At 42.3% G+C, this 20732-nt stretch overlaps 1 protein-coding gene across 1 annotated transcript; it reads right to left on the bottom strand.

Moving 5' to 3' along the window:
* Positions 1-19127, bottom strand: tnfrsfa (tumor necrosis factor receptor superfamily, member a). Its single transcript, XM_041059230.1, has 10 exons — positions 18699-19127; positions 9038-9212; positions 7313-7444; positions 4318-4429; positions 3983-4116; positions 3780-3872; positions 3645-3691; positions 3226-3504; positions 3050-3086; positions 1-2482 (listed from the first exon to the last, which is right to left on the bottom strand). The coding sequence occupies exons 1-10, from the start codon at positions 18729-18731 to the stop codon at positions 2166-2168; spliced, it is 1359 nt and encodes a 452-aa protein (XP_040915164.1). The 5' UTR covers positions 18732-19127; the 3' UTR covers positions 1-2165.
* Positions 19128-20732: the final 1605 nt, after the last annotated feature.

The following is a 20732-nucleotide window of genomic DNA, read 5'->3' as shown; positions in this document are numbered from 1 at the left end:
TTATCTGTACAAAACATTTATTTGAAATTGACATAAAAACAGCTTTGTTGTATTTGCATAATTTAAATCTGAAATCCATGACAAGCAAACAATAACTAAGAGGGAAATGGCTTAACGGTAATGCTGAACAGAAAGCTGGAGCACTATTGAACAGCTTAGGACTTGCAGTGGAATATGTAAAAACACAGAAAGTATATTTAAAAAAAAAAAAAAAGAGACATACACTCACACGAACATGCATGAAGCCTATTCACTGCTATGCTACTTCAGGAGAGGCTGAGAGACGAAAGGCTATGAGCTGGAAAAAATAAAAAAGAAGAAGGCTGAGTGAGAGAGCAGTGTATAGGGTCCCTAGAAATTGATGCAGGCTGTAATTTCATTGTCTGTCAATAGATGGCAGTGCCAGCACTGTAGCATCACTCGTCAGCAATAATATATAACTCTGTAACTCTGTGCTTTATACATAAGAGACTGCAGAAAAACGGGCAAATTCTAGTTTAAAATGTCACAACATCAGCCATCGCCACCACTCTGGTCTGTGTGTTGTCTCCAATAGCTTCATTCCTCACTATATTCATTTTGGTTTGTTAACAGAGCTGAATATATACATATACATTTTGTGAGGCGTCAATGCTCTCCGGACATTCGTATGTACACGGGACAGAACAGGGGAAATAAAATTGAGCTTCTTTTTTTTTTATTTTAATCCAGAAAAAAAGTTTCCTTCATCTTGTCTGAGTCTAACTAAGACAAAACAATCCGTACCTGCACCTCACGTCACCGCTGACACGCACAGAAAAGACTATTCGGTCAGTCGGTCAACTAAAAACAGCTGGACTCGACAGGTCAGCCCTCATTTTCACCTTCAACGCCGTGATGAATGTGGTCAAAAGAGGAAGCTCATCTGCGAAGAAATGGCACAAGTAACATGGACAAATGGACAGTGTGGACCGAAGTGTTGCGCTAAACGCAGTGCAGCGAGCAGGAGCGGAGTTTAACCCAACACGACACGTCTCAGCCACACCTTGAAAAAAATTTGATGTCAGTCATGTTGCCCTGTAGCTAAACATCATCACAACACAATTTAGACAGTGTGCTTGTTTTCCAGGGTCGCTTTTGACAATGGTATAAATAATAAAAGATAATTATTATTCATTAAAATAAATATATCAATAAATAAAACGACCTTTGACGTTTTCTAAGTCACTTGAAAACATTCTGGAAAAAATTGGACTAAACTAATAACAGTTGTTCCGACAGAAACAGCTTGTGAAATTCCTTCTCCAATGTCATGAAAGAGTAGTAACACTGAACAAATAAAAGACTAGACGACAAAATAGAGAAAACATTTCTACAATGTGGCCTGATTGTACAAAACCGGACATTTCTGAGCCACTTTGAACGAAATCGTTATAAAAACAACATACCTAAAAGTAAATTTAGGTTATCAAATGGCATTGAAGAGGTAAAGTTTATGATTAGTAAGGCTGCACACTAACTGTTGCCATAACAAACGGACAATATTTTCCTATTATTAGTCAGGAAATTACTCATGGACTGTTACATATGGTTTCAGGGAGCCTAAAAAAAAAAAACAAAAAACAAAAAACAAAACAACCAAACATAGCATGATTGTAGTTTTAAATCCTACATGTGCCAGAGGTCAGTGCATCAAAGAGGCACAGTATTAGTGACATAGCTTAATGCCACTCCTACAAACCAGTGTATATCCTTGTCTCCAGGTAGTGAACTATGATCTGGGCAGACGACCAGATGAGACACATGCCCGGAAACTTCTAAGCTTTCAGTATTCGGCTGTGCGTTGCTTCGTTACAGCCTGGAAACATGCAGCCGTGTCTGCCTGCCGAAGTTGACGCCTTCATTTCCCCCCCCTGCTCTTTCTGAAAACGTTTTTACGGTCGTCTGTGGTGGTAACGCTGCTTGACCACAAAACTTCTTCTCCATTTGCCATATTTGGCAGATGGTCAACGTCCTCAGAGCACTGATCAATACGACGCGACCTTCCCCTTTTTGTTTTTTTCTTCTTAAAACTACTGGCTTTTGAATACGTGGCTCGTCAGCCACAAAGAGGTAAGCCTGTTCGTGAGACACGGCGTCCACCGACAGTGTCTGTGTGCTTTTAGTTGTTCTTGCGTTAAATGTGTTTACTTCACTTGCGGCCCCCGTGTGTCTGCGTGCTTGTAGTAGCCTCTCCTCAGAGCCTTAGAAGCGATGTTCTCAGCCGAGCGGCGCTGGTCCATGCTAAGCAACACCTCTAACAGGTCGTTAATGTCGGCTTTCAGTCCCTGGCTCTGCATCCAGTTCTTCAGCAGTTCGTAAACTTTGTCACCAGAGGCGCCGTTTTCTGCAATCCGAATGTGGTTGTCACTGACTCCAAGCATTCTGAAGAACTTGTTGTGGATCCGCACGTCCAGGTACTCATCGAACAAATCAAAGCTCTTCTTTAGGGATTTTTCTGACCCTTTAAAAATAGAGAGATAAACAGAGAGGACCTGGATTATAAGATGCAGAGGACCACGTTTCTTCCAATGGACCTATAATGGACTGTTAAAACTAACTTTCATCTGAGGTAACCGGTTTAAAAAAAACTTCCCATGGCAACAGAATGGACACTGTTTCTGTATGAGATTACGAACAATTAGTGTTCCTTCAGGGGACGCATACAAAAACATTTTAACAGAGGATCAAACACATTTGTTAAGCCATGTCTTTTTTTTTTAATTTAGCATGAGAAAAAAAACAACAGGAAAAAAAGACAGCATGTTCCAAACCCCTGAAGGCTGAGATATGGCCTGACCGTCATGAGATTATTAATCTATCAAGCAGCTAATGTGAGATCTTGAGGAGATACTGTTTATTTGACTTCCCTGTGGACTGACATGAACTGTAATAAACTGTGCGGTTTTCTGTGAACAGCTAGCTGCCTTTTAGGGCAAATAAAAAAATGGCATGAAAAACAGCTTCATGAAGTGAACGAAAAAATGTTTCTCGGAGTGGAAATCTCCACCTCCCACGGCAGGAATCTTACCTAGTAGTGGCACCAATTGATGTCGCAGAGGATCATCCTGTAACATGAGAGAAAATACATGTGTGAGGGACTGTACGGGCACGGGCGATTAAAACGTGAAAATGAAAAATTAGAATTAAACACGAATAAAATGAATCCCTGAGGTCTTTCTAATGCTGTTCATCGTCTCCGCTCACCATGTCTGCAGGCGGCGGTCTGAAGGCGTTGGGGCTCTGGTGTGGAGTGTTGCCAGAGGAAGCCGCTGTGGGCAGGGCCGACAGACTGGTCTGAGACGAACTGGTGGTGTTGGGCAAACTGTCCCCCAGTCCTCGGTCCTCATCTTCGAGGGGGGGAGACTTGGTTATCCCAGCCTGGGTCTCCTGCAGCAGGGGTCGTGACTCCGGCCGGGGCTCCTCGCTCTCCAGACCCGCATTCTGATTATTCTGTCTCTCCTCTGCTGTGGCTCCACTCTCATCCTGCCCAGAAGAAGGACGGATGTGAGAGAACTTTGATATATCACACCACAGATTATCTGGGCTAATTATGGCATTTACCAAGCCTTTAAAAAGCGTACATATTGTGAAAGAAATAAACAACAAAACAGACTATAACTCACAATAGGAATTTTCACAATTTCACGGGAATCACAATGGCCCTTTGAACCTGTTTGACAGCAGAAACGCAGCATTAGGAATACTTCCTGAACAAGAAAAACTGCATTGCAGACGTACAGTACGTGATGTAAACTCACATGGTATTTCACATGAATGCTGCTTGATGAACCACACGGCCAGTCCAGCAAGAAAAATGAGGAGGAAGACCACGAATATACATAAAGGAATAACTGAAGGAAAAAAAAAACCTGAATTAGATCCGTAAAGGGGTATCATTCAATTTTAGTTACAACAATCTGCAATTTTAAACAGAAGGCTTTGCATGAATCAGTGAAGTTACCAAAGTCCCCTGGAGTTGAAGGGGTCGGCGTAGGAAGAGCTGGGGAGGTTTCTGTAGGGGATGGAGCCCGTTTTCGACACACTGTGTTAGAAAATGGGGTGCACTTCTTCACCTCCTCCTCCCCCTTTTTACACCTGTAATTTATTGGAAAAAGAAATAAATTTACCGGGATATTAAAAACGTACAAAGCACCGCATAACCCGAGGAGGTTACACCTGCGCCTCAGGACTCAGAGTACTTGACAGAGTTCCTCCTTAAGGTAGAAACTCAGTGATACTGTGGGTGAATACAAAGTAAAGAAACATATACTCAGGAAAGAAGTAAATCACACTCACGTGGCACAACGTTTGCAGACCTCACAGGCCTGATCTGGAACACAGAACGTCCCCAGCTTGCACTGGCACTTGGTGTCTCTGGTTGGGGTGCAGGGGACAGTTTCAAACTCATCTGTAAACAGGAAGAATGAAGGCCAGGGACATAAATTCATTAAAAAAGATCTATAGAGACATACACATCATCAAATAACTGGTTTAGCAGCATTATGTACTGTGGTATACGCTGTTCTTTGACTTATAAAATGAAAGTCATTGTGATAAAGCACGCACACTGGCAGCGAGCCTATCTGCAGCCACAGCGCACGAGCCCCTGGATTCTTCCCCCACGCACCAGCGTTCGCCACAGATTCCGCGTGAGCAGCTCAGGAGAAGCACAAACGACCGTTCAACCCCGAGTGTGTACGTTTTCAGCTTCATCTAACTTTGTGAAGCCTGTACAGGGCTTAATAAGTACAGTCGCATTAAAAGCTGTGACTATTAGCATGTGTTTAATGAGAGAGAGAACACGGAGGACTTTTCACCTAATTTTTAGGCCGTTAGCAATTATGTGGAAATTTTTTGCACAAAAAAAAAACAAAGAAAAGTGGAAAAAAGGGAAAAACTTGTTAGATAATTGAGTTTCCAATTCTGTCTTCTTATTAGATGCATTTTGCTTCATTTTAACTGTATAATGAGGAAGGGAGAATCTGACATGGTTCATTTATTAAATTGAGACCTAAAAGACAGCAGTCTTGGCCTTTAAGATACAATCAAAATGAATAATAAACTAGCGGTCCACCTCCACAGCACGACCTTTCACAGAAATCTGATGTCCATGCTTGCCAATTAAGGAAAAAATTGCAGTGTTAGGCTGGTTCAGTAGCAAAATGTGAGCGCTCTCATACTTATCTTCCAACCCTCCACACTCATTTTCCTACAGTTTTATTCACACAATTCAGCTCATTTGTCTTAGTTACAAAGTTGTTTTTTTTAGGGAACTCTGTCCAGCAGCTTTCCACCTTTTCACTGATTCATTTCAGTGCAAATTTCTGACTGGATTCACCTAAACGAGGACACGCATTACGTCAACTTTTTACAACTTTCCAAAGATATAAAGTTCATAAGCCATAATTTGCCAATAAGTTGTTATGAAGGTGTGTCCGCAGCATTTTGTTGATGAACTAAAAAGGTCTGTGCACTTTATGGGGGGAATTTTTTTTTTTTTATCTGTCTGTACCTTTGAAGGCGTTAAGTTAACTGTTCCCAGATAACAGAGAGTTTAAGACTCCAGTGTCTGTGTCTCCACACCGAATTCCTTGTGTCCGTCCTGTCATTAATTATTGGAGACTATCACCATAATGATCATAATGGCAACAAATGCAGTTGGGTAGATTGGACCTGTAGATATCACAGCTGTGATTTACATTCCCATAATGTAAGACTATATATGGAGAGACTTGATGGCTCAAAGCAACAACTTGGACTGTATGGACACAAAAGTTTTGTTTTTTACTGAGGTAAAAAAAAAAAAAAAAAAATCTATATATCTATATATAGATATATATATTTTTTTTTTCTGAAAGACCAACACGTCATGTTGGACGCAGACTGCGACTGTGTGAAAATGGTTATTGCAGCTCAAAGCAGCGAGAAATCAAAATCATTCTTTTCAGTTTTGTTAGATAATTATGCTCAGCGCTGACTGGAATGTAACACATGCAGAAGGGAGCAACAAAGCCTTAAATAGGAAGTGAGTCAGACTACACCCAAACCTCCATTAAAAAAAAAAAAAAACCTTCAGAATTGGCAACAAGTCAATACCCAGCCACCAGCCAGGCAGCTGGTGTTTGAAGAATACACTATAATTTATTGATTCTGTTATTTTACCAAATTGGCAGGTGCTTTGTATAAGTCTGAATGTTGGGGGCGGAGAGGGTGGGGCAGTGAAGCGCCTGTTTAGACCAGACTGAATGTGAAAAGCTCTTTCATATGTACTTCCTGTCTAATCGAGTAAAGTAATTTATGCGAGTCACTTAATCTGAATCGAACCTTATATGAATAATGTTCTGAATGAAAACCAAGACGGCTTTAACCGGTAGAACACTCAACAACATTCACTGCTTCACGAAAATATGGCCTCAACTTCAACTTCAAGGAGGCGAAGCTGCATCTGACGCCACGAAGGATTCATCCAATCAGCAGCAGCCTTGTCAATTTAAGATAAACCTCAAAAGAAAGTTCTACAGACAACATCACAACTCATTTCAAGCTAAAGCAACAAGGGCAATTTAACTGACATTTCCTTTGTTCCTGTTGATTTTTACATTTTTACACATTCTCCTTTGTTAAGACAGTTTAAACTAGAGCAAAACACACAAAGCTCTACCTTAAAACCGCAATGAATGAGCACAAAACACATTCTATGTAACACTAGTCTCTTTTCTGTGGCTCCAGCCTTTCATTGGACACAAAGACGCCCAGTGTGGGAGACAATGAGACACGGCCACACCCAGTTCACCCAGGTAGGACGGACACACAAGCAAATCTCCTGAGAGAGGTAACATGCTCACATTCGGCGTACGAAACAAAACAACAAAGACACGCCCTGCTACTCCGTGTAACAGCATAAGATCACATTTTCATGAGTGTATCTGAAAGGCAGGGGGCACAGACAAAAAGGTATTAACTTTCCCAGACAATATATCTTTGACAAACTGGATTACAGAACTCTACTTCTGTGTCATTTCTAAAAGAGAATAGACTGAATTAAAGGGCAAATCAGTGAGGTGTTATTTGTGTCTTTTTTTTTTTTTTAATACCACCTGGGACTTGTTTTCAGAGTTCAGATTTAACAAAGCAGACATGATAAACATACTGTAGTTGTCCATGACCTCACTTCACTGGATCCTGTTTCTTCTTTGACAGGTCAAAAGTCTTATGCACTTTAAGAAAAAACTGTGTGTGACCTCTTCTCACTGACTCAAACAACATTTGACAATGTTGTGAGTCTTGTTACCTGAGCGGCAGTGGGTGCACGGCAGGCAGCGGTTCATCCCGTTGGAGTGTTCGGTGTAAGTCTGTCCATGCTCACAGGGAAGACAGGTCCCTTGTTCCAGGTCTCTTTCACAGGCCTTCTGCACAAAGGTTCCTGCAAACACAACAAGAACACAATCAGACGACAACTCAAAGGGTAAATACACACACTCATTCATACAGCTAATTTAAGGCCCTGTGAATCCTGATGTCACTCATTTGATGTGTTTCCTGTTGAAACAGGATGTTAAGGAAGGACACTGTAAACCAATGGGATATCAGCGAAGCAGAAAGAAACAGTTTGATTTGCTAAAAGTGCAGAGGGATGGGATTTTGAGTTTTTCTTTGTTCATACATGTAGATTCACTATTTTACAGAAGACGACAGGTTTCCAGGAGGTTAAAGTCCACATTTCATGGGGGCTAGAAGAAGCACATGAACCGATTCACTGAACAACAGCTATCTGACCTCCTCCACTGCTCGGCTGTCATGCTTAGAATTTTTATACTCGGTTTATGCATGTCATGAATAAAACCACTTGATTCTCATGTGTTTTCAGGATTTATCTGATGCACAAATGGAAAAAAAAAAGAAAAAGAAACAGTAGAGAAAGGGAAAATCGCAACAGACTGCAAAGACATTTTTGGTTGGACTCACTGAATATTCAGTAAGCAGAGTTTTGGTTACTGTGGTCGGTTCAGGGGTAATACAGTTGGTTTTACTGCGGGTAAAAACGGATTTTCAGTGTGCGTCCAGGCCAAAACAACAAAACATTACGTCTGGTTGAATAAAAACTCAACAAAGCTCAAACATTCATTCCATTAAATGGTCACAGTGGTTTTTAAATATGCGTTGAAAACTCACCAAGTGGCAAGAGTGCAAGAAAACAGAATCATAAAAGTGGGAAAAACATAAAATTCACAATTTTTGCAAAGCAGTCATTTTTATCTGCTAATAAATATTAATTATCTCCCATGATTCATTTTGTACTTTCTACAGGCCTCGTTTCCATCGTTACTGTGCATGACACTTTTAGATGGAAGAAATCAAGTTGTTTGCAAGAACAATGTGAAAAAACAACCTCAAGGTTTTAAATACTTTAAATGTTCACGCGCACATAACTGGATAAAGTGGCATGTGTTTTAGAAAAAAAAAAAACACTGGTTAATAACACTGGGAATTTACTGGTGCAGAATGTGAACCGAAGTTTTATTTAAAAGAAAAAAAACAAAAGTACAAAACCTGAGCTGACTGAATATAAAACAGGATTTCTTAGAATTTGGACTGGTAAATGAAATAATTAAATCAGCTAGCAGCAGCATGCAGTAATTGCATCTTGGCTAAATAAGTTCTGAGCTAAATAAAAAAAAAAAAGTTAACAGCCTTAGCAAATTCTTTACATAATAAATTAGGTTGGTAATTATTATTTAAAAATAGCCTCTACTTCATATCCTGCGCTCCTCGCTTCACTTTGTGCTTCAGTCTGATCTGCTGAGACGGAGCAGTTTGCCTTCTGCTGCATTCTTTCCAGACCAGGCAAAGAGCGTTCGCAAAACTCGTTTGGGATAAAGTTCAGCTTATGGTTTTGACATTCGACTTCAGCTCGGCTCCAGCTTACGCTCAGTTATTTTTATATTAGAAGACACAGATCAGTGCTTTAAGATGCTCGTATGTTCGTATACTCTTCACTCAGGGTGATCCTCCTTACCAGCCTGGCAATTGAGGCAGCAGAGTCCCTGGTGGAGGTACTGCTCGTTCTCGACGCAGGTCCTGGGTCGTCGGAGGGTGAGGTTTCTGTATTCATCGCTGGACCACTGAGATGCTGGAGGGTCGGCTGCGTGACACACCAGCCCAAAGAGGAGTGCTGCCACCAACACCTGAGTCTTCAAGGTTCAGCAAGAGGAAGAGCAGGGAAAAAGAAAAGAGAGAAAGTTTTGCATTATTATGTGTGTCCACACCATACACGGTCGCCCACTCAAACTCAGCAGATGAAGGACAGTAAAGAGGAGAGTCTATCTTCATAGGAAACCTTGTGTGAGCAAGCTACGACTTAATTTGAACCATCTGATCTGAACATCTGCCGTGGGAAAGCAATTACGGGAGCCATGCAGCTGGTCCTGCGTGTGCAGGATGCAGAGCTATACACTAACTACATGCAGCGCAACAGGCGACCAGACTTAATTACTCCATGATCTGGTTTTCTTATAGGCCAGGTTTAAAAAGCAAGAGACTCTCGTTTCCTCTATTGTGGGTGTGTAGCAGAGAGGGTTTGATAAGGTATCTCAGCGAACACCCGCACGGTGCCCATATCAAATGTGATTCCAGAAAACCATTCATGTGCTAGATAATAACAGGCCTGTATAGGTGGGGTACTGAGAAGAATATAGCCGAACACTTTAGTGTGGCCCCCAGGCGCTGGTGTTTATTCACACGCTTTTCACCATGTCAATGTGAGAAGGCCCCATTCACTGGCAAACAACACACTTTAGTGCCTCTACTTCAAATGACCCACATTCTTAAACCCCGGCTCTTTGAATGCCACGACATGCGACACCGCCATGAAGCGCCTCAAACGCAACGCGACACCTCCTGGGTAAATGAGAGGCCTAGATTTGGAGGTTTTGTCTCTCCTGTGCTCCAGCCGGCCATCCACCCCCCGCCCCCTGTCCACCCCCTCCCCACCTCCACAAGCCCAGGAGAGAAAGGAACAGGTTAGGGTGGAGCGGGCCAGGTTGAGAGGGAGAAAGAGAAGGAGGAGGGTCGATTAAAAGCGAGAAACTGTAGACAGCGTGTTGAAGATGGGATGTTCTGGGGGGAATAGGCGGTTTAAAAGGACAGTGTGGGAGAATGAGAAGAAGAAAGACTGAGAGCAGACAGACAGAGGCAGAGGAAGAGGGACAGGCTAGAGCTGAGACCAACTCCTGACGCTAGACTTGGCTCTCTGGAGGGCCGCCATGCCTTGTTGTTCAAAAGAACTTTCCCCTCTCTCTCCCTCTCTCGCTCTCTTGCCTTTTCCCTTCTTCCTCTCCCTCTGCTCACGTCAGACTTTCCAAAGACGCTAAGAGGCAGACGGCCGGCAGAGCAGTCACAATCACACCATTTAGATCTATCCAAACATTCTGGGGAGGGCAGGCAGAAGAGAGAAGGAAAGGGGAGGGAGATAAAATGAGGAGGGGGGGGGGGGGGGGGGGGGGGGGGACTAACAGCTTGCATGACACAGGGTGAGTCTTTAGACTTGAATACACTATGTGTATGACTGCAGGGTGGGGGAAGTAGAGAGAAATGGAACTGGGGAAAGAGTAAGTAGAAGGCCGTGTGAAAAGGCAAGAGAGAAAAATCTGTGTATAAGCACATGTGCGAGACAAAGCAGTGGAAAGAAAAGATGGGAAAAAAAGACAAGAGGGAAAGAATGAGCCGCACTGAAGATAATCCTGCACTTCGACAGTGCAGAAGGAGAATGTGAAACTTCAATCAGTGTCCAAAAACTTTTCTTTTCTTCTGTTTTTTTTTTCTTAAATCCAGCAGTCAGTAACCTCGTGTCTCTGACAGTGAAGATGCATAGAGATTACATCACTTCCAGTCTTTGTTCATTTCAGGGCCTGTTATTCGAAACACTCCCAGGTGCAGCTAACCTGGTCTGCTCAGCGGCTGAAGGTTGGTGCATAGAAGATCCAATCGTACTTTATGAAGGGAAGTAGGGCTGATACTATCAGTTATTCTCACCGTCTATTGATCTGATTAAAGGATTGTTTGGTTTATAAACTGTACGAAAGTGGTTAAAATGTCTACTACAATGTTTAGGAGAGACTTTTTTTTATGTGATAGCAGAGTTGTACTTGTGCATAACTGCTTCTTCATGTGTTTATGTGACAGTCCAAAACAACCGTCCAGTTTTTATTTTGTAATAAACTCATCTAAGTCTGAGGGAAACCCGCTTCGTGCTACTCGCCAAACGCAGCCTGCTCGCACACAAGGAAAACGAACAAGACCATCGACATGTGTTCACACTCATATCCTCCCGCTGCTGAGCTACATAGGCACAAATGTGCTGTATACATAAACACTATGGGCAGCCTCAATGTGGCTTAGTTTTACCTCTACAACCAAGCGTGGAGGACGGCTGGAGTAACTGTAACCTCAGCGCAGAAAGCCCTCCAAACCCACAATCCCTGGAAACTCTCCAACCCCCCGGCTGAAGTGGTTCAGTCCACTTCACAGTCCTCTCTATCCTCTGTACAATGAGTGGGCTGGGCTGCAGATTACTTGGTAAAACAGTGTCCTATTGTCATGCTTTCAGTCTGCATGTATGATAGGTTAGTGCCCTGCTTGTGTGGATGCAAGTTAAACTAATAAAAGCTACAATAAAATAATGACAGACCCTCTGTTTATCTGACAACAGTAGCTTCCCTCCACTTCCCCTAAACACCCCGGGTTCTTCCAAATGGCCTTGGCACAGACTCCACACATGCCATGTACACTGAGAATGTATTTGTGAGTAAATGACAGGACATCCTTTCAGTTGACCTGGGTTATCAATGGGCCATTTAGGGGGGCTGTGATCACTGCATATCCCCGAAGGAATTACAGTGAGCTCCATTATACATGTGTACGTATAAAAAAAAAAAAAAAAAAAGGGCAGAAACACACACACTCACACACAAAACACATACACAAATAAACCAAGGGAGTTTCTTCATTTCATATTGGACAGATGATTTCAATCATAGCCAACTGATAAGGAAAGACACGATGCACCTCATTATACTCCTGTATCCGGAGTAGACCTGACTCTCCGTATCATGCTTTTCTTATTAGCCATTAGCCTTAGCCTTACCCATTAGCCTTTTCTTTCATCAATTGTCGGACATTTGTGATAGTTACAATAATTGTGCAGCCATACTCTCAGACAACAGGACCCCAAGACAAGAGCTCTCGGAAAGTTTAGATAAAAAAATGACCCAGTGCTGAGGATGTTAGATTATAAATATCAAAGACCTCTCGTTTCAGGTCACTCACGTCGCGAGCAGAATTCTAATGGATTCACATATGACTTTCCTCCACTTACTCATGCTGTCTACAGAAAACGAATTACAAAGCCAGAGTTGTCACTTTGTAGTTTATGCGATCAATTTAATCGAGTTTTGGAGAGTAACCTAAAGTGCACAGCGATTTGTTGATCTAACAACAGCTTAATCAGTTCATCAGATTATAGATGGTCAGCAGCTGGAGGGTCGGAGCCAACAACCACGTAAACTAACACCGATTACCTGCCATTACTACTTTATTTCCATGCTACATGGAGGAATTTCACCATTTTGCTCCGATGATATTTAAGGAGTCGTGCAGATGACAGGGCGGAGGATGGAATGAACATGTTTTGCCGCAGCTGCCGATTCGTAACATATCATAAATGACTTAAATATGAAACGTTTACTTCAGTTCAAATGTCAGCGACATGCGCTTTCCTCTGACCCTACCGCCGATCAATCTCCATCAAATACCGCTGCCTCCCACGACCACAGGAAAGAGAACCCGCACCCCCAACGCCCCCAAACCTCTTTAGTGACGTGGGGGACAGTGTGGTATCTGCTTTACAGCTGCCACTACTTAGAGGCTGATTTGATGTCAGAGGTTAGTGAGACATCGTACAAATCAAATCCACGGCGATCTTCCTGTCTCTCACTGTTGCACAATGACTCTTTTTTTCTTTTTGTTTTCTGCTTGACTGGACCTTTTCAGTGCAAAAAACAAAAAACTAAAACTAAACTAAACAAAAAACAACTGCTAAACTGTCCTATCTAATGGTGAATAATTATCTAATTGTCTTGTCTAATTGAACACATAACTCCTAATTTCTGCTCTTGTGTAGCAGTCAGATATATGACTGCAACTTAACAACATTACTCTCACTGTTGATAAATCTGCCTGTTATTTTCTTTTTGATTAATTGATGAACTGTTCTGTCCGTAAAATGTAAAAAGAAAAATAAGGTTACAAACTTTTTGTCTGACCAAAATTCAGTTTACTGTCATATTTGGCAAAGAAAGGCAGCGAAGCTGGAACCTGAACGTTTGTAGTTTGCACTTCTGCTTGAAAAATGAACTTACCAACTATCTCATCTGTGTTGTTATGTAGTATTCAGATGGCTCTCAATTCAAGTAATGAAATTGAATAGGAAGCAGAGGTTTACAGCACAGTACCGACAGAAATGCTGCAGTTGTCATTTTCTAATTTAACCAGTATACCTCAACTATTTAGTATAATTCAGATTTCTCCGAGCTGACCTTGACAGGACAGTGAACGTGCTCTGAGCTCCGCTTTACAGATGAAACCTGGCATTCACTGGAGGCACGAGGTGACCACGCATAACTTTCCCTGAGTGATAAATTACACTGACATTTTGTGTTAGATGATGAAGACAAGTACGACCACGCTCACGTCAAGTGAAAGAAGCCTGACACTTGCTAAAACTGGAAGTAAATCGGAGTTCAGTCAAGCTCGGACACATTCATCATTATAAAGCTGAATGATACAAAGTGAGGAGAATGACACCCAGGCCAGCTTAAAGCAGACGGATAAAAAAAAAAATCACTAACAGTGTAAGAACCGTGTTGTTGAGCGCACACACACACACACTATAGAGTACACAATCGCACATACAGTGTGTGGGAGCGTGTGAAAAGCGGCCGCCCCCTCCTCTCAGGGTGCACAGGAAGCCTGAGACAATACAGAGGCTTCATGCAGGGTTCAGCTCCAAACTGTTCCCTCCACAGCAGCCTGCTTCAGAGCAGGCCCAGCACCCGATTAGACCCACAACATATCCGCTAGGCAGGATATTTATAACTCAGGGAAGCAGCAGCTCCACGACACGAATTCTTGAGTTTCCTCAGGAGGTATGCTTCACTGATTAGACGAGTGTGACAGTGTGTCACAAGCAGGTTAGGTAACATTCACCTTCGTACCAGAAAAAAAAGAAAAAAAAGAAAGAGAGAGAGAGAGAGAGAGAGAAACAACAAAAACAATCTGCAATGACAACAGTTTTAATGAATTTCCTGACAGTCACTCAGCCAACCACAATACAGCGGAATGACTGGCACCCTGACGTTGATTTTAACCACAGTAAAATATCACTACAGTTCGACGACTGAAAGAGAGGGGGTTGCTGAAAGTTCAGAAAGCTCAGGAGCTGAAAGCAGGTGCACTGTGACACACTTGTTCCAGAATTGTTTGGGTTGTAAGGTCAAGGTGGTGTCGGTGGTCGCCAGAAGTTGGTGCCTCACACCAAACATCACAACATCATTGTGACTCATAGGGTAATGTCACTGAGGGATAAGGGAGGACACTGAATTTGAACGTCAACAACATTCACAAATTGAATTTAGAGATTTGTGTGCAGGAGGGTTATTAACTTAGGCTTTTCAAATTCTGATTAGGCCCTTCACAGAGAGGCAGAGCGTGAGACTCACAAGACAACTCCAGGAGGGAGAGGACGAAAAGAGCAAGAAAGGATGACTAATAGATGAAAGTATGTGCAGGAATCCATCACCTCGCTCTGGAGACAATCACATTAGCTCCATTAAAGCTTGTCTTTGTGTAAAAGGGGAGGGGGGTGAAAAAAAAAAAAAAAAAGGTCGGTGAAGCGCCGGCAGTTTATAGACCTCTCTATAAACACATCACAGCAAAAATGTAGACTATGTGACTGGTGTGGCAGGTCAACAAGGACTTAAGTGACCATCAATAGCTGGAATTTATTTCGGATTTATGTCTTTGTAAACAGAAGTCCATTCTCTGGACAAAGGTTGACTTTGTTCTGAGACTAAACACTTCTGTTACAATCTGTTCATTTGTGCAGGAGAGCAGGAAGTCAGGGGATACAGCGCTGATGCAAACCTTATGCCACTATGGTTTCATGTTGCGTCACGTTTCTGTTTCCTCTGAACGTCTATGCCGCCTACAGTACCACCTTTTCTTTTTTTTTTTTTTGCTATTAGGTGAGAAATGTACAGTTGCAATTACCCATGACTGTCGGGCTCAGTTCATCTGCTGATTATTTTTAGATTAATCGATAAATAGTTTGACCTTCAAACCAAAGAATTAGTCACAACTACTCGTCACAATTAAATACAACCTGAGGATATGTCATCAAGCTGTTTGTTTTCTTCAACCAACATGGAAACTTTTGGCATTTTTGTTTGAAAAATTATTGGAACCATTCATCGATTATTAAAGTAGTTTACAGTTTTTAGTTGTTGACTAATTGTTTGCTTAAATGCCCACATTTGCTGTTGTGACATAAAGTATAACAAAACTCTGACCCCCTCAACTTAATAGTTTCCTCCTTATTATATACAGTATGGATAAAACCTTTCGATTAATACTACTGAGGCTGCAACTAACAATTATTTTCATTATCAAGGAATCTGCTATTTTTTATTATTAATCAATAACTTTGTTGATTCAATGTCCAAAAATAGTAAAAAAAAACAAAAAAAAAAACGAAAAAAAACCAAATCATGACAATTTCTCACAATTCAAAGTGACATCAGTTTCCAAAGATATTCATTTTCAGTTATGTAAAAGAGAAAAGTATTCCTTTCAATGAGCATTACAATTTGTCTCTTTAAACAGGAAACAGGTCAAAACAGAATTGTGTTTAAAAAAAAAGAGAGAAACAGAAAAAGTAGAGAGTAGTTTTGTGCCCTCTGGCAACCAGTATGCATTCCGGGTGTAATGTCCTCAAAGAGGACAGTATACCTCTGACTCATGTGATCTGACCCGTCAGATGACTTCTGTACACATGGTGGAGCGATGTATGAGGGTGAGGAGCTCAAAGTGGTTCACAAATTCCTGATGACACTGTGCGTGTTGTGCACTTAAGTAAGTTCAACTTTATTTGTGACCCCAAGGGGCAATTTGTCGTGCAGCATGAGAAAACGCTGGCAGACATGAAGGAGCACACAGCCAGACACAAAAACACGTGAACAGCGTTAGGAGCTGAACCCTCTCAGCTCACACATCTAACCATCCACGGCACAGCCACTTCCTCCACAATCACAGTCAGGACCAAAGAATTAGCCAACGAAGAATGAAGCTGGTGAAGTTAATCTGTTTACCCAGTGATGTTTGACACAGTACATGTTTCTTATCTGGAGCTGGATCCTGTGTAAATGCTCACTTGCCTCTGTTGGTATGCTTCACCTGCACAGGTGGCACTCCCTCAGTGAGTCAGTGGGTCATCGAATAACTGAGGAGTGACTCACCTTAACAACAAGAGCAACAACAGATCAATCAGAATAAACAATCCACCAGCGATAAAAGATCACTAGCTGTGTCGGTCCTCTGCTGCGAATACCTGACTGTGACATGCAAACACAAAAAGCCACACAACCACTTGGTATCTGACAGTGAGTGGGTTGCACTTTGTTGCATCATTCAGTGTCCATGTAGCTTCTCTAAGCCACAGGCTGGGATATAACTGTTCACATGGTCACCGTGCAGAGCAGCAAGCAGCTTTTACAGAATGCAGAGCGGCCGATCTGTGGACCACTGCTCAGTCCCCAGAGACACAGTTTGGCTTCCACTTGTCCCAAATGTCAGTCCTGCCCTTGTCTGTGTTGTCCACAGAGAGAGGGGGATATTTCCTGTGTGAACCAACACCCAGACACACAGTAAGCAATCACAGATAAAAATCTAGTGTACATTTGCATGGGCATGACAATTCTAAGAAGTAAACTGATGCCACTAATATCGGCATATCTGTGTACTCTAGACAGGAAGTTTACTGGACGGCCAGGCACGTACACTCAAGTCAATTTGAAGGGTTGTGTGTGTGTGTGAGGGGGGATTAGAGAGAGGGGGAAACGGGAAGGGGGGGTGGTGGTGGTGTGAGGGGGTGAAGTTTCCTCGCAGTCCCTTAGCAACAAGGCCTGCTGGCGAGGCCTCCAGAATGTACTGTGGTTTACAAAAGAGATAAACATTGACTTTGCCACCCGGAGAAGTAAATCTGATTTCAGTAATGGAACACTGCATGACTTAAAAGCACAGATCAGACAACGGAGAAAACAAACAGTGAAGCTCCAGGCACATCAGCAGATGTTACATCTACTTTAACGACTACATTTTTAGTGAGCAGAGCTACAGTAAGCATCTGTGATGAAATATCCCACTTTAATGACTCACACTATTGCCTTTATCAACCACAAAAGAAGGCAAGGCCTTTAATCTGCTCTGATTCATTTTCCACATCTTATCTCATACTATAATATAAACCACTACACTTACTGTTTGAGGGGACGCGAGAGTCCTCATAGTGTCCTACGTGAAACTTAGTCATATATTTTGGATTAAACCAAAGGAGGACCTTTAATAAACGGTCACACTCTAAGGTCTTACAGTGAGCTTACAGTATTCACAGTGTCAGGCTCTGGTGCTGCACAGTTGGAAAAAACAACAGCCGAGGGATGAAAAGACGCCTCTGTGAAGGTTTGAGAGTGGAATAAACTCGAATGGAAAAAAACTTTTGAGAGACTCCGCGGCCTTAATTCACTCCCTGGCAAGGTGGATCCTCGGCTGTTTAGGGGTCAAACCGATTCCAGCTTCAGACGTGTTACTAAACCCGTGCTTCTCACACTCTGCCCACAGTGTGATTCTAAAGCTGGCTGGAGCAGAAGCACACTCCACAGCAGGCCATAGCCGCGCTGCACTTATTAATAGAGCCTATAGGGCGAGCTACATCCGCTGTGACAGACCCAGGGCCCTCATATGCTGGATGTCTGAACAATATGACCACATGATGTCCAACACAGATGGTGCCTGTAATGTTGGAGAGAGTATGGGGAGGGTGGGGGGTGAATGATACAGCACATGTAGTGTACAGAGCACAGAAACCAGAACCAGCAGCCAATAAGATTCAGATGCGTACAGCTTCTCTACAGAAATAAACAACAACAACAACAACAACAAACACAGTGCTGCTTCCTGTGTGTGTGGCTCTTGCGGGACAATGAACGGGTTTGTTTCATCTTCTCACACACACACACAAAGTTCACAGGCCTGGTCGTGATTTCCAATCCGCATGTCACAGCCCATTTTCCCAAAAGATTCCAAGTTTGTCCGGTAACGGCTCCAACTTAATGAAACTCTCTGTGTTTGTGTTACTGAAACTTTCCCGCAGAAACAGCGACAATGTGAAGCAACACGTTACTTTATATCACAAACTGAACAACTTCAAACAGGAGCGCGTACATGACCGGAGCCTCTCACGATATAACCATTAACGAATAAAAGCGACTGTTAATCATATGGAGTTTTACATACATATATATTCAACCACGTGAGCATTCAAATCGCTTATTGTCGTGTTTACTTACAGAAAGTTTCCCGACCACCGGACCGAAGTTCATCTTGGGAACTTCGAGATGAGAGGCGAATCCCGGAGACCTGGACTTCGCGTTAAAAAAAATTTTAAAAAACAAGCAAACCAAACCGACCACCGGTCTAAAGTCTCTGAAAACACAGCGGGAAAACTAGGCGGCCACACGAATCCAGCTTCGAGGCGATCCGTCATCCGTTTTCTTACATGAGTTTTCTCTGCTAGGTCGGAAAAGTTTGCGGCGCTTTTCTGGGACAGGACTCAGACGCGGTCTGAACACCGGAGAGCATTTATTTTGCTCTTTGCTTGGAGAATTGCGTCACACGACCCAGGAGCCAATCACAGCGCTGCTTAGGTCCAGGTCTTAGCATTTCCCCAGAAAGTTCACACAAAACTACACACAACGTGGTTAAAACGAGCTCCACCTGGATCAGGAAATGAATGCATCAGAAATAACAACCTTATAATATCATAAACAATTATGTATCACTCTCACGCACCATTTTAGTGCAGAACCGATCCTTTTACTGTTGATACTTTAAGTGCATTTAGCAAATAATATTTATTTAATTTTACTTTTATTCATTTAATTTTGAAGGGCTTTATTTTTATGTTTATACACTGGTACTTTTACTGAGTCCTTCTTCCACCTCTGTGGTTCGTAATGGATCATCTCATGCTTTGATGTACATTCACTCATCGCTAACTCACCCCTGTCACATTAACCTGACTATGTAATGTGTAACTAACCAGCAATAACAGACTAATGTGCCACAAGCTGAAGCACCAATGAATGAGTGATCCCAGAGTGGGACCTCTGACACACCTGCACGCTCCAGGCCAGTGGATCTCCAAGCAGAGACACTCCATGGATCTTCATCACTCTGAGGAACAGTTTTAATTTGACTTTATCTGAACCCAGTGAAAAAAGGAACAACCGTTTTCAACACGCTAAGTGTCTGCACCTCAAGAAGTCTGCAGTATATAAAGGAAGCCAACTATTCATTAGCTGCACCATAATATTATTCAACTATTTGTACCAAGCTACATCAAACAACAAACATCCTCTCAAATGTGGTTCCTGCTGACAAAATCTTATCTAAAGTGGGTCTGTGGTCTCTCTGTCCGGGGAGGAAAGAGCAGAAAATATTTGGGCAAACCTGCACTGGACCATGCCGGGGTAATTCACAAAACAAACAAACAAATAAACAAACAGAGCCAAACAACTAGAGTAAATAAATCCCAGATCTGCCACTCAGTCAGTGGTGTGATGGCAGACAGATTGAGCAATTTCCAGACACACTTACGGTAGACCGTGTCCAGCCCATGTCTCACTTCTCATGCAATGTCTCACAGAAAATAGTGTGTTATGAAACTTTACGATGATTAGTTAAATATCTTGTGACTAAAGGCATGATAGTGGCATTACAGAGGCGTAGGGAACTTGGGGGAAGTTACATTAGTGGCCAGTTATAGTCAAAATGCCTGCATGCAATGGAATTGTGTGAACTGATCAAGTTAGAAATGCTGGTTTTTATAGAGTATCTGAAAATAAAAGACGCCCTACAGTATGCTGTCCAGCCAAAAATACTGAGAAAAATACTTACAGTTTTCACACGACTATGTTGTTTACTCACAGTAAACTGCTGGATGCAATTTAGGAAATCAAGCTTTAAGCTCCAAAAAAGGGAAGAAAGAGAGAGAAAGAAAGAAAGGTTATCAGTGGGCTTGGAGCTAAAGAAGAAGGAGCAGAGAACAAAATAAATATTAAAGAAATCATGTTCTCAGTGGAAAAAGATGATCAGATTTTACGCCCATCATTTCATCTGGAACAAACAACACAACACTCGTCCAGTTGCACACCAGATGCATCCCATCCCCTCCTGCCAAAGTTAAGCATGTGTTTCAATTAAAACTATCTAGGAAATCTCTATCTGTATCTTCCACTTGGAACACATCCTGTGCTCCTCCTTCTGAGGTCACTGACTACGTGCTCGAAAACAGGAAGTGTATGACTGAGTTATTTGCAGGC

This window comes from Toxotes jaculatrix, chromosome 16 (genome assembly GCF_017976425.1).
Source record: "Toxotes jaculatrix isolate fToxJac2 chromosome 16, fToxJac2.pri, whole genome shotgun sequence".
Taxonomy (NCBI): Eukaryota; Metazoa; Chordata; class Actinopteri; family Toxotidae; genus Toxotes; species Toxotes jaculatrix.
This window is presented reverse-complemented; position numbering and strand designations above follow the sequence as displayed.

What these genes read in the sequence shown, in the direction of transcription:
- tnfrsfa (XM_041059230.1), bottom strand. Translation starts at nt 18,731, where the DNA reads ATGAACTTCGGTCCGGTGGTCGGGAAACTTTCT. An exon ending in CGGTGGTCGGGAAACTTTCT is followed by an intron (nt 9,213 to 18,698) that starts GTAAGTAAACAC and finishes TGAACCTTGAAG; the next exon opens with ACTCAGGTGTTGGTGGCAGC. An exon ending in GCATTCATGTGAAATACCAT is followed by an intron (nt 3,692 to 3,779) that starts GTGAGTTTACAT and finishes GCTGTCAAACAG; the next exon opens with GTTCAAAGGGCCATTGTGAT.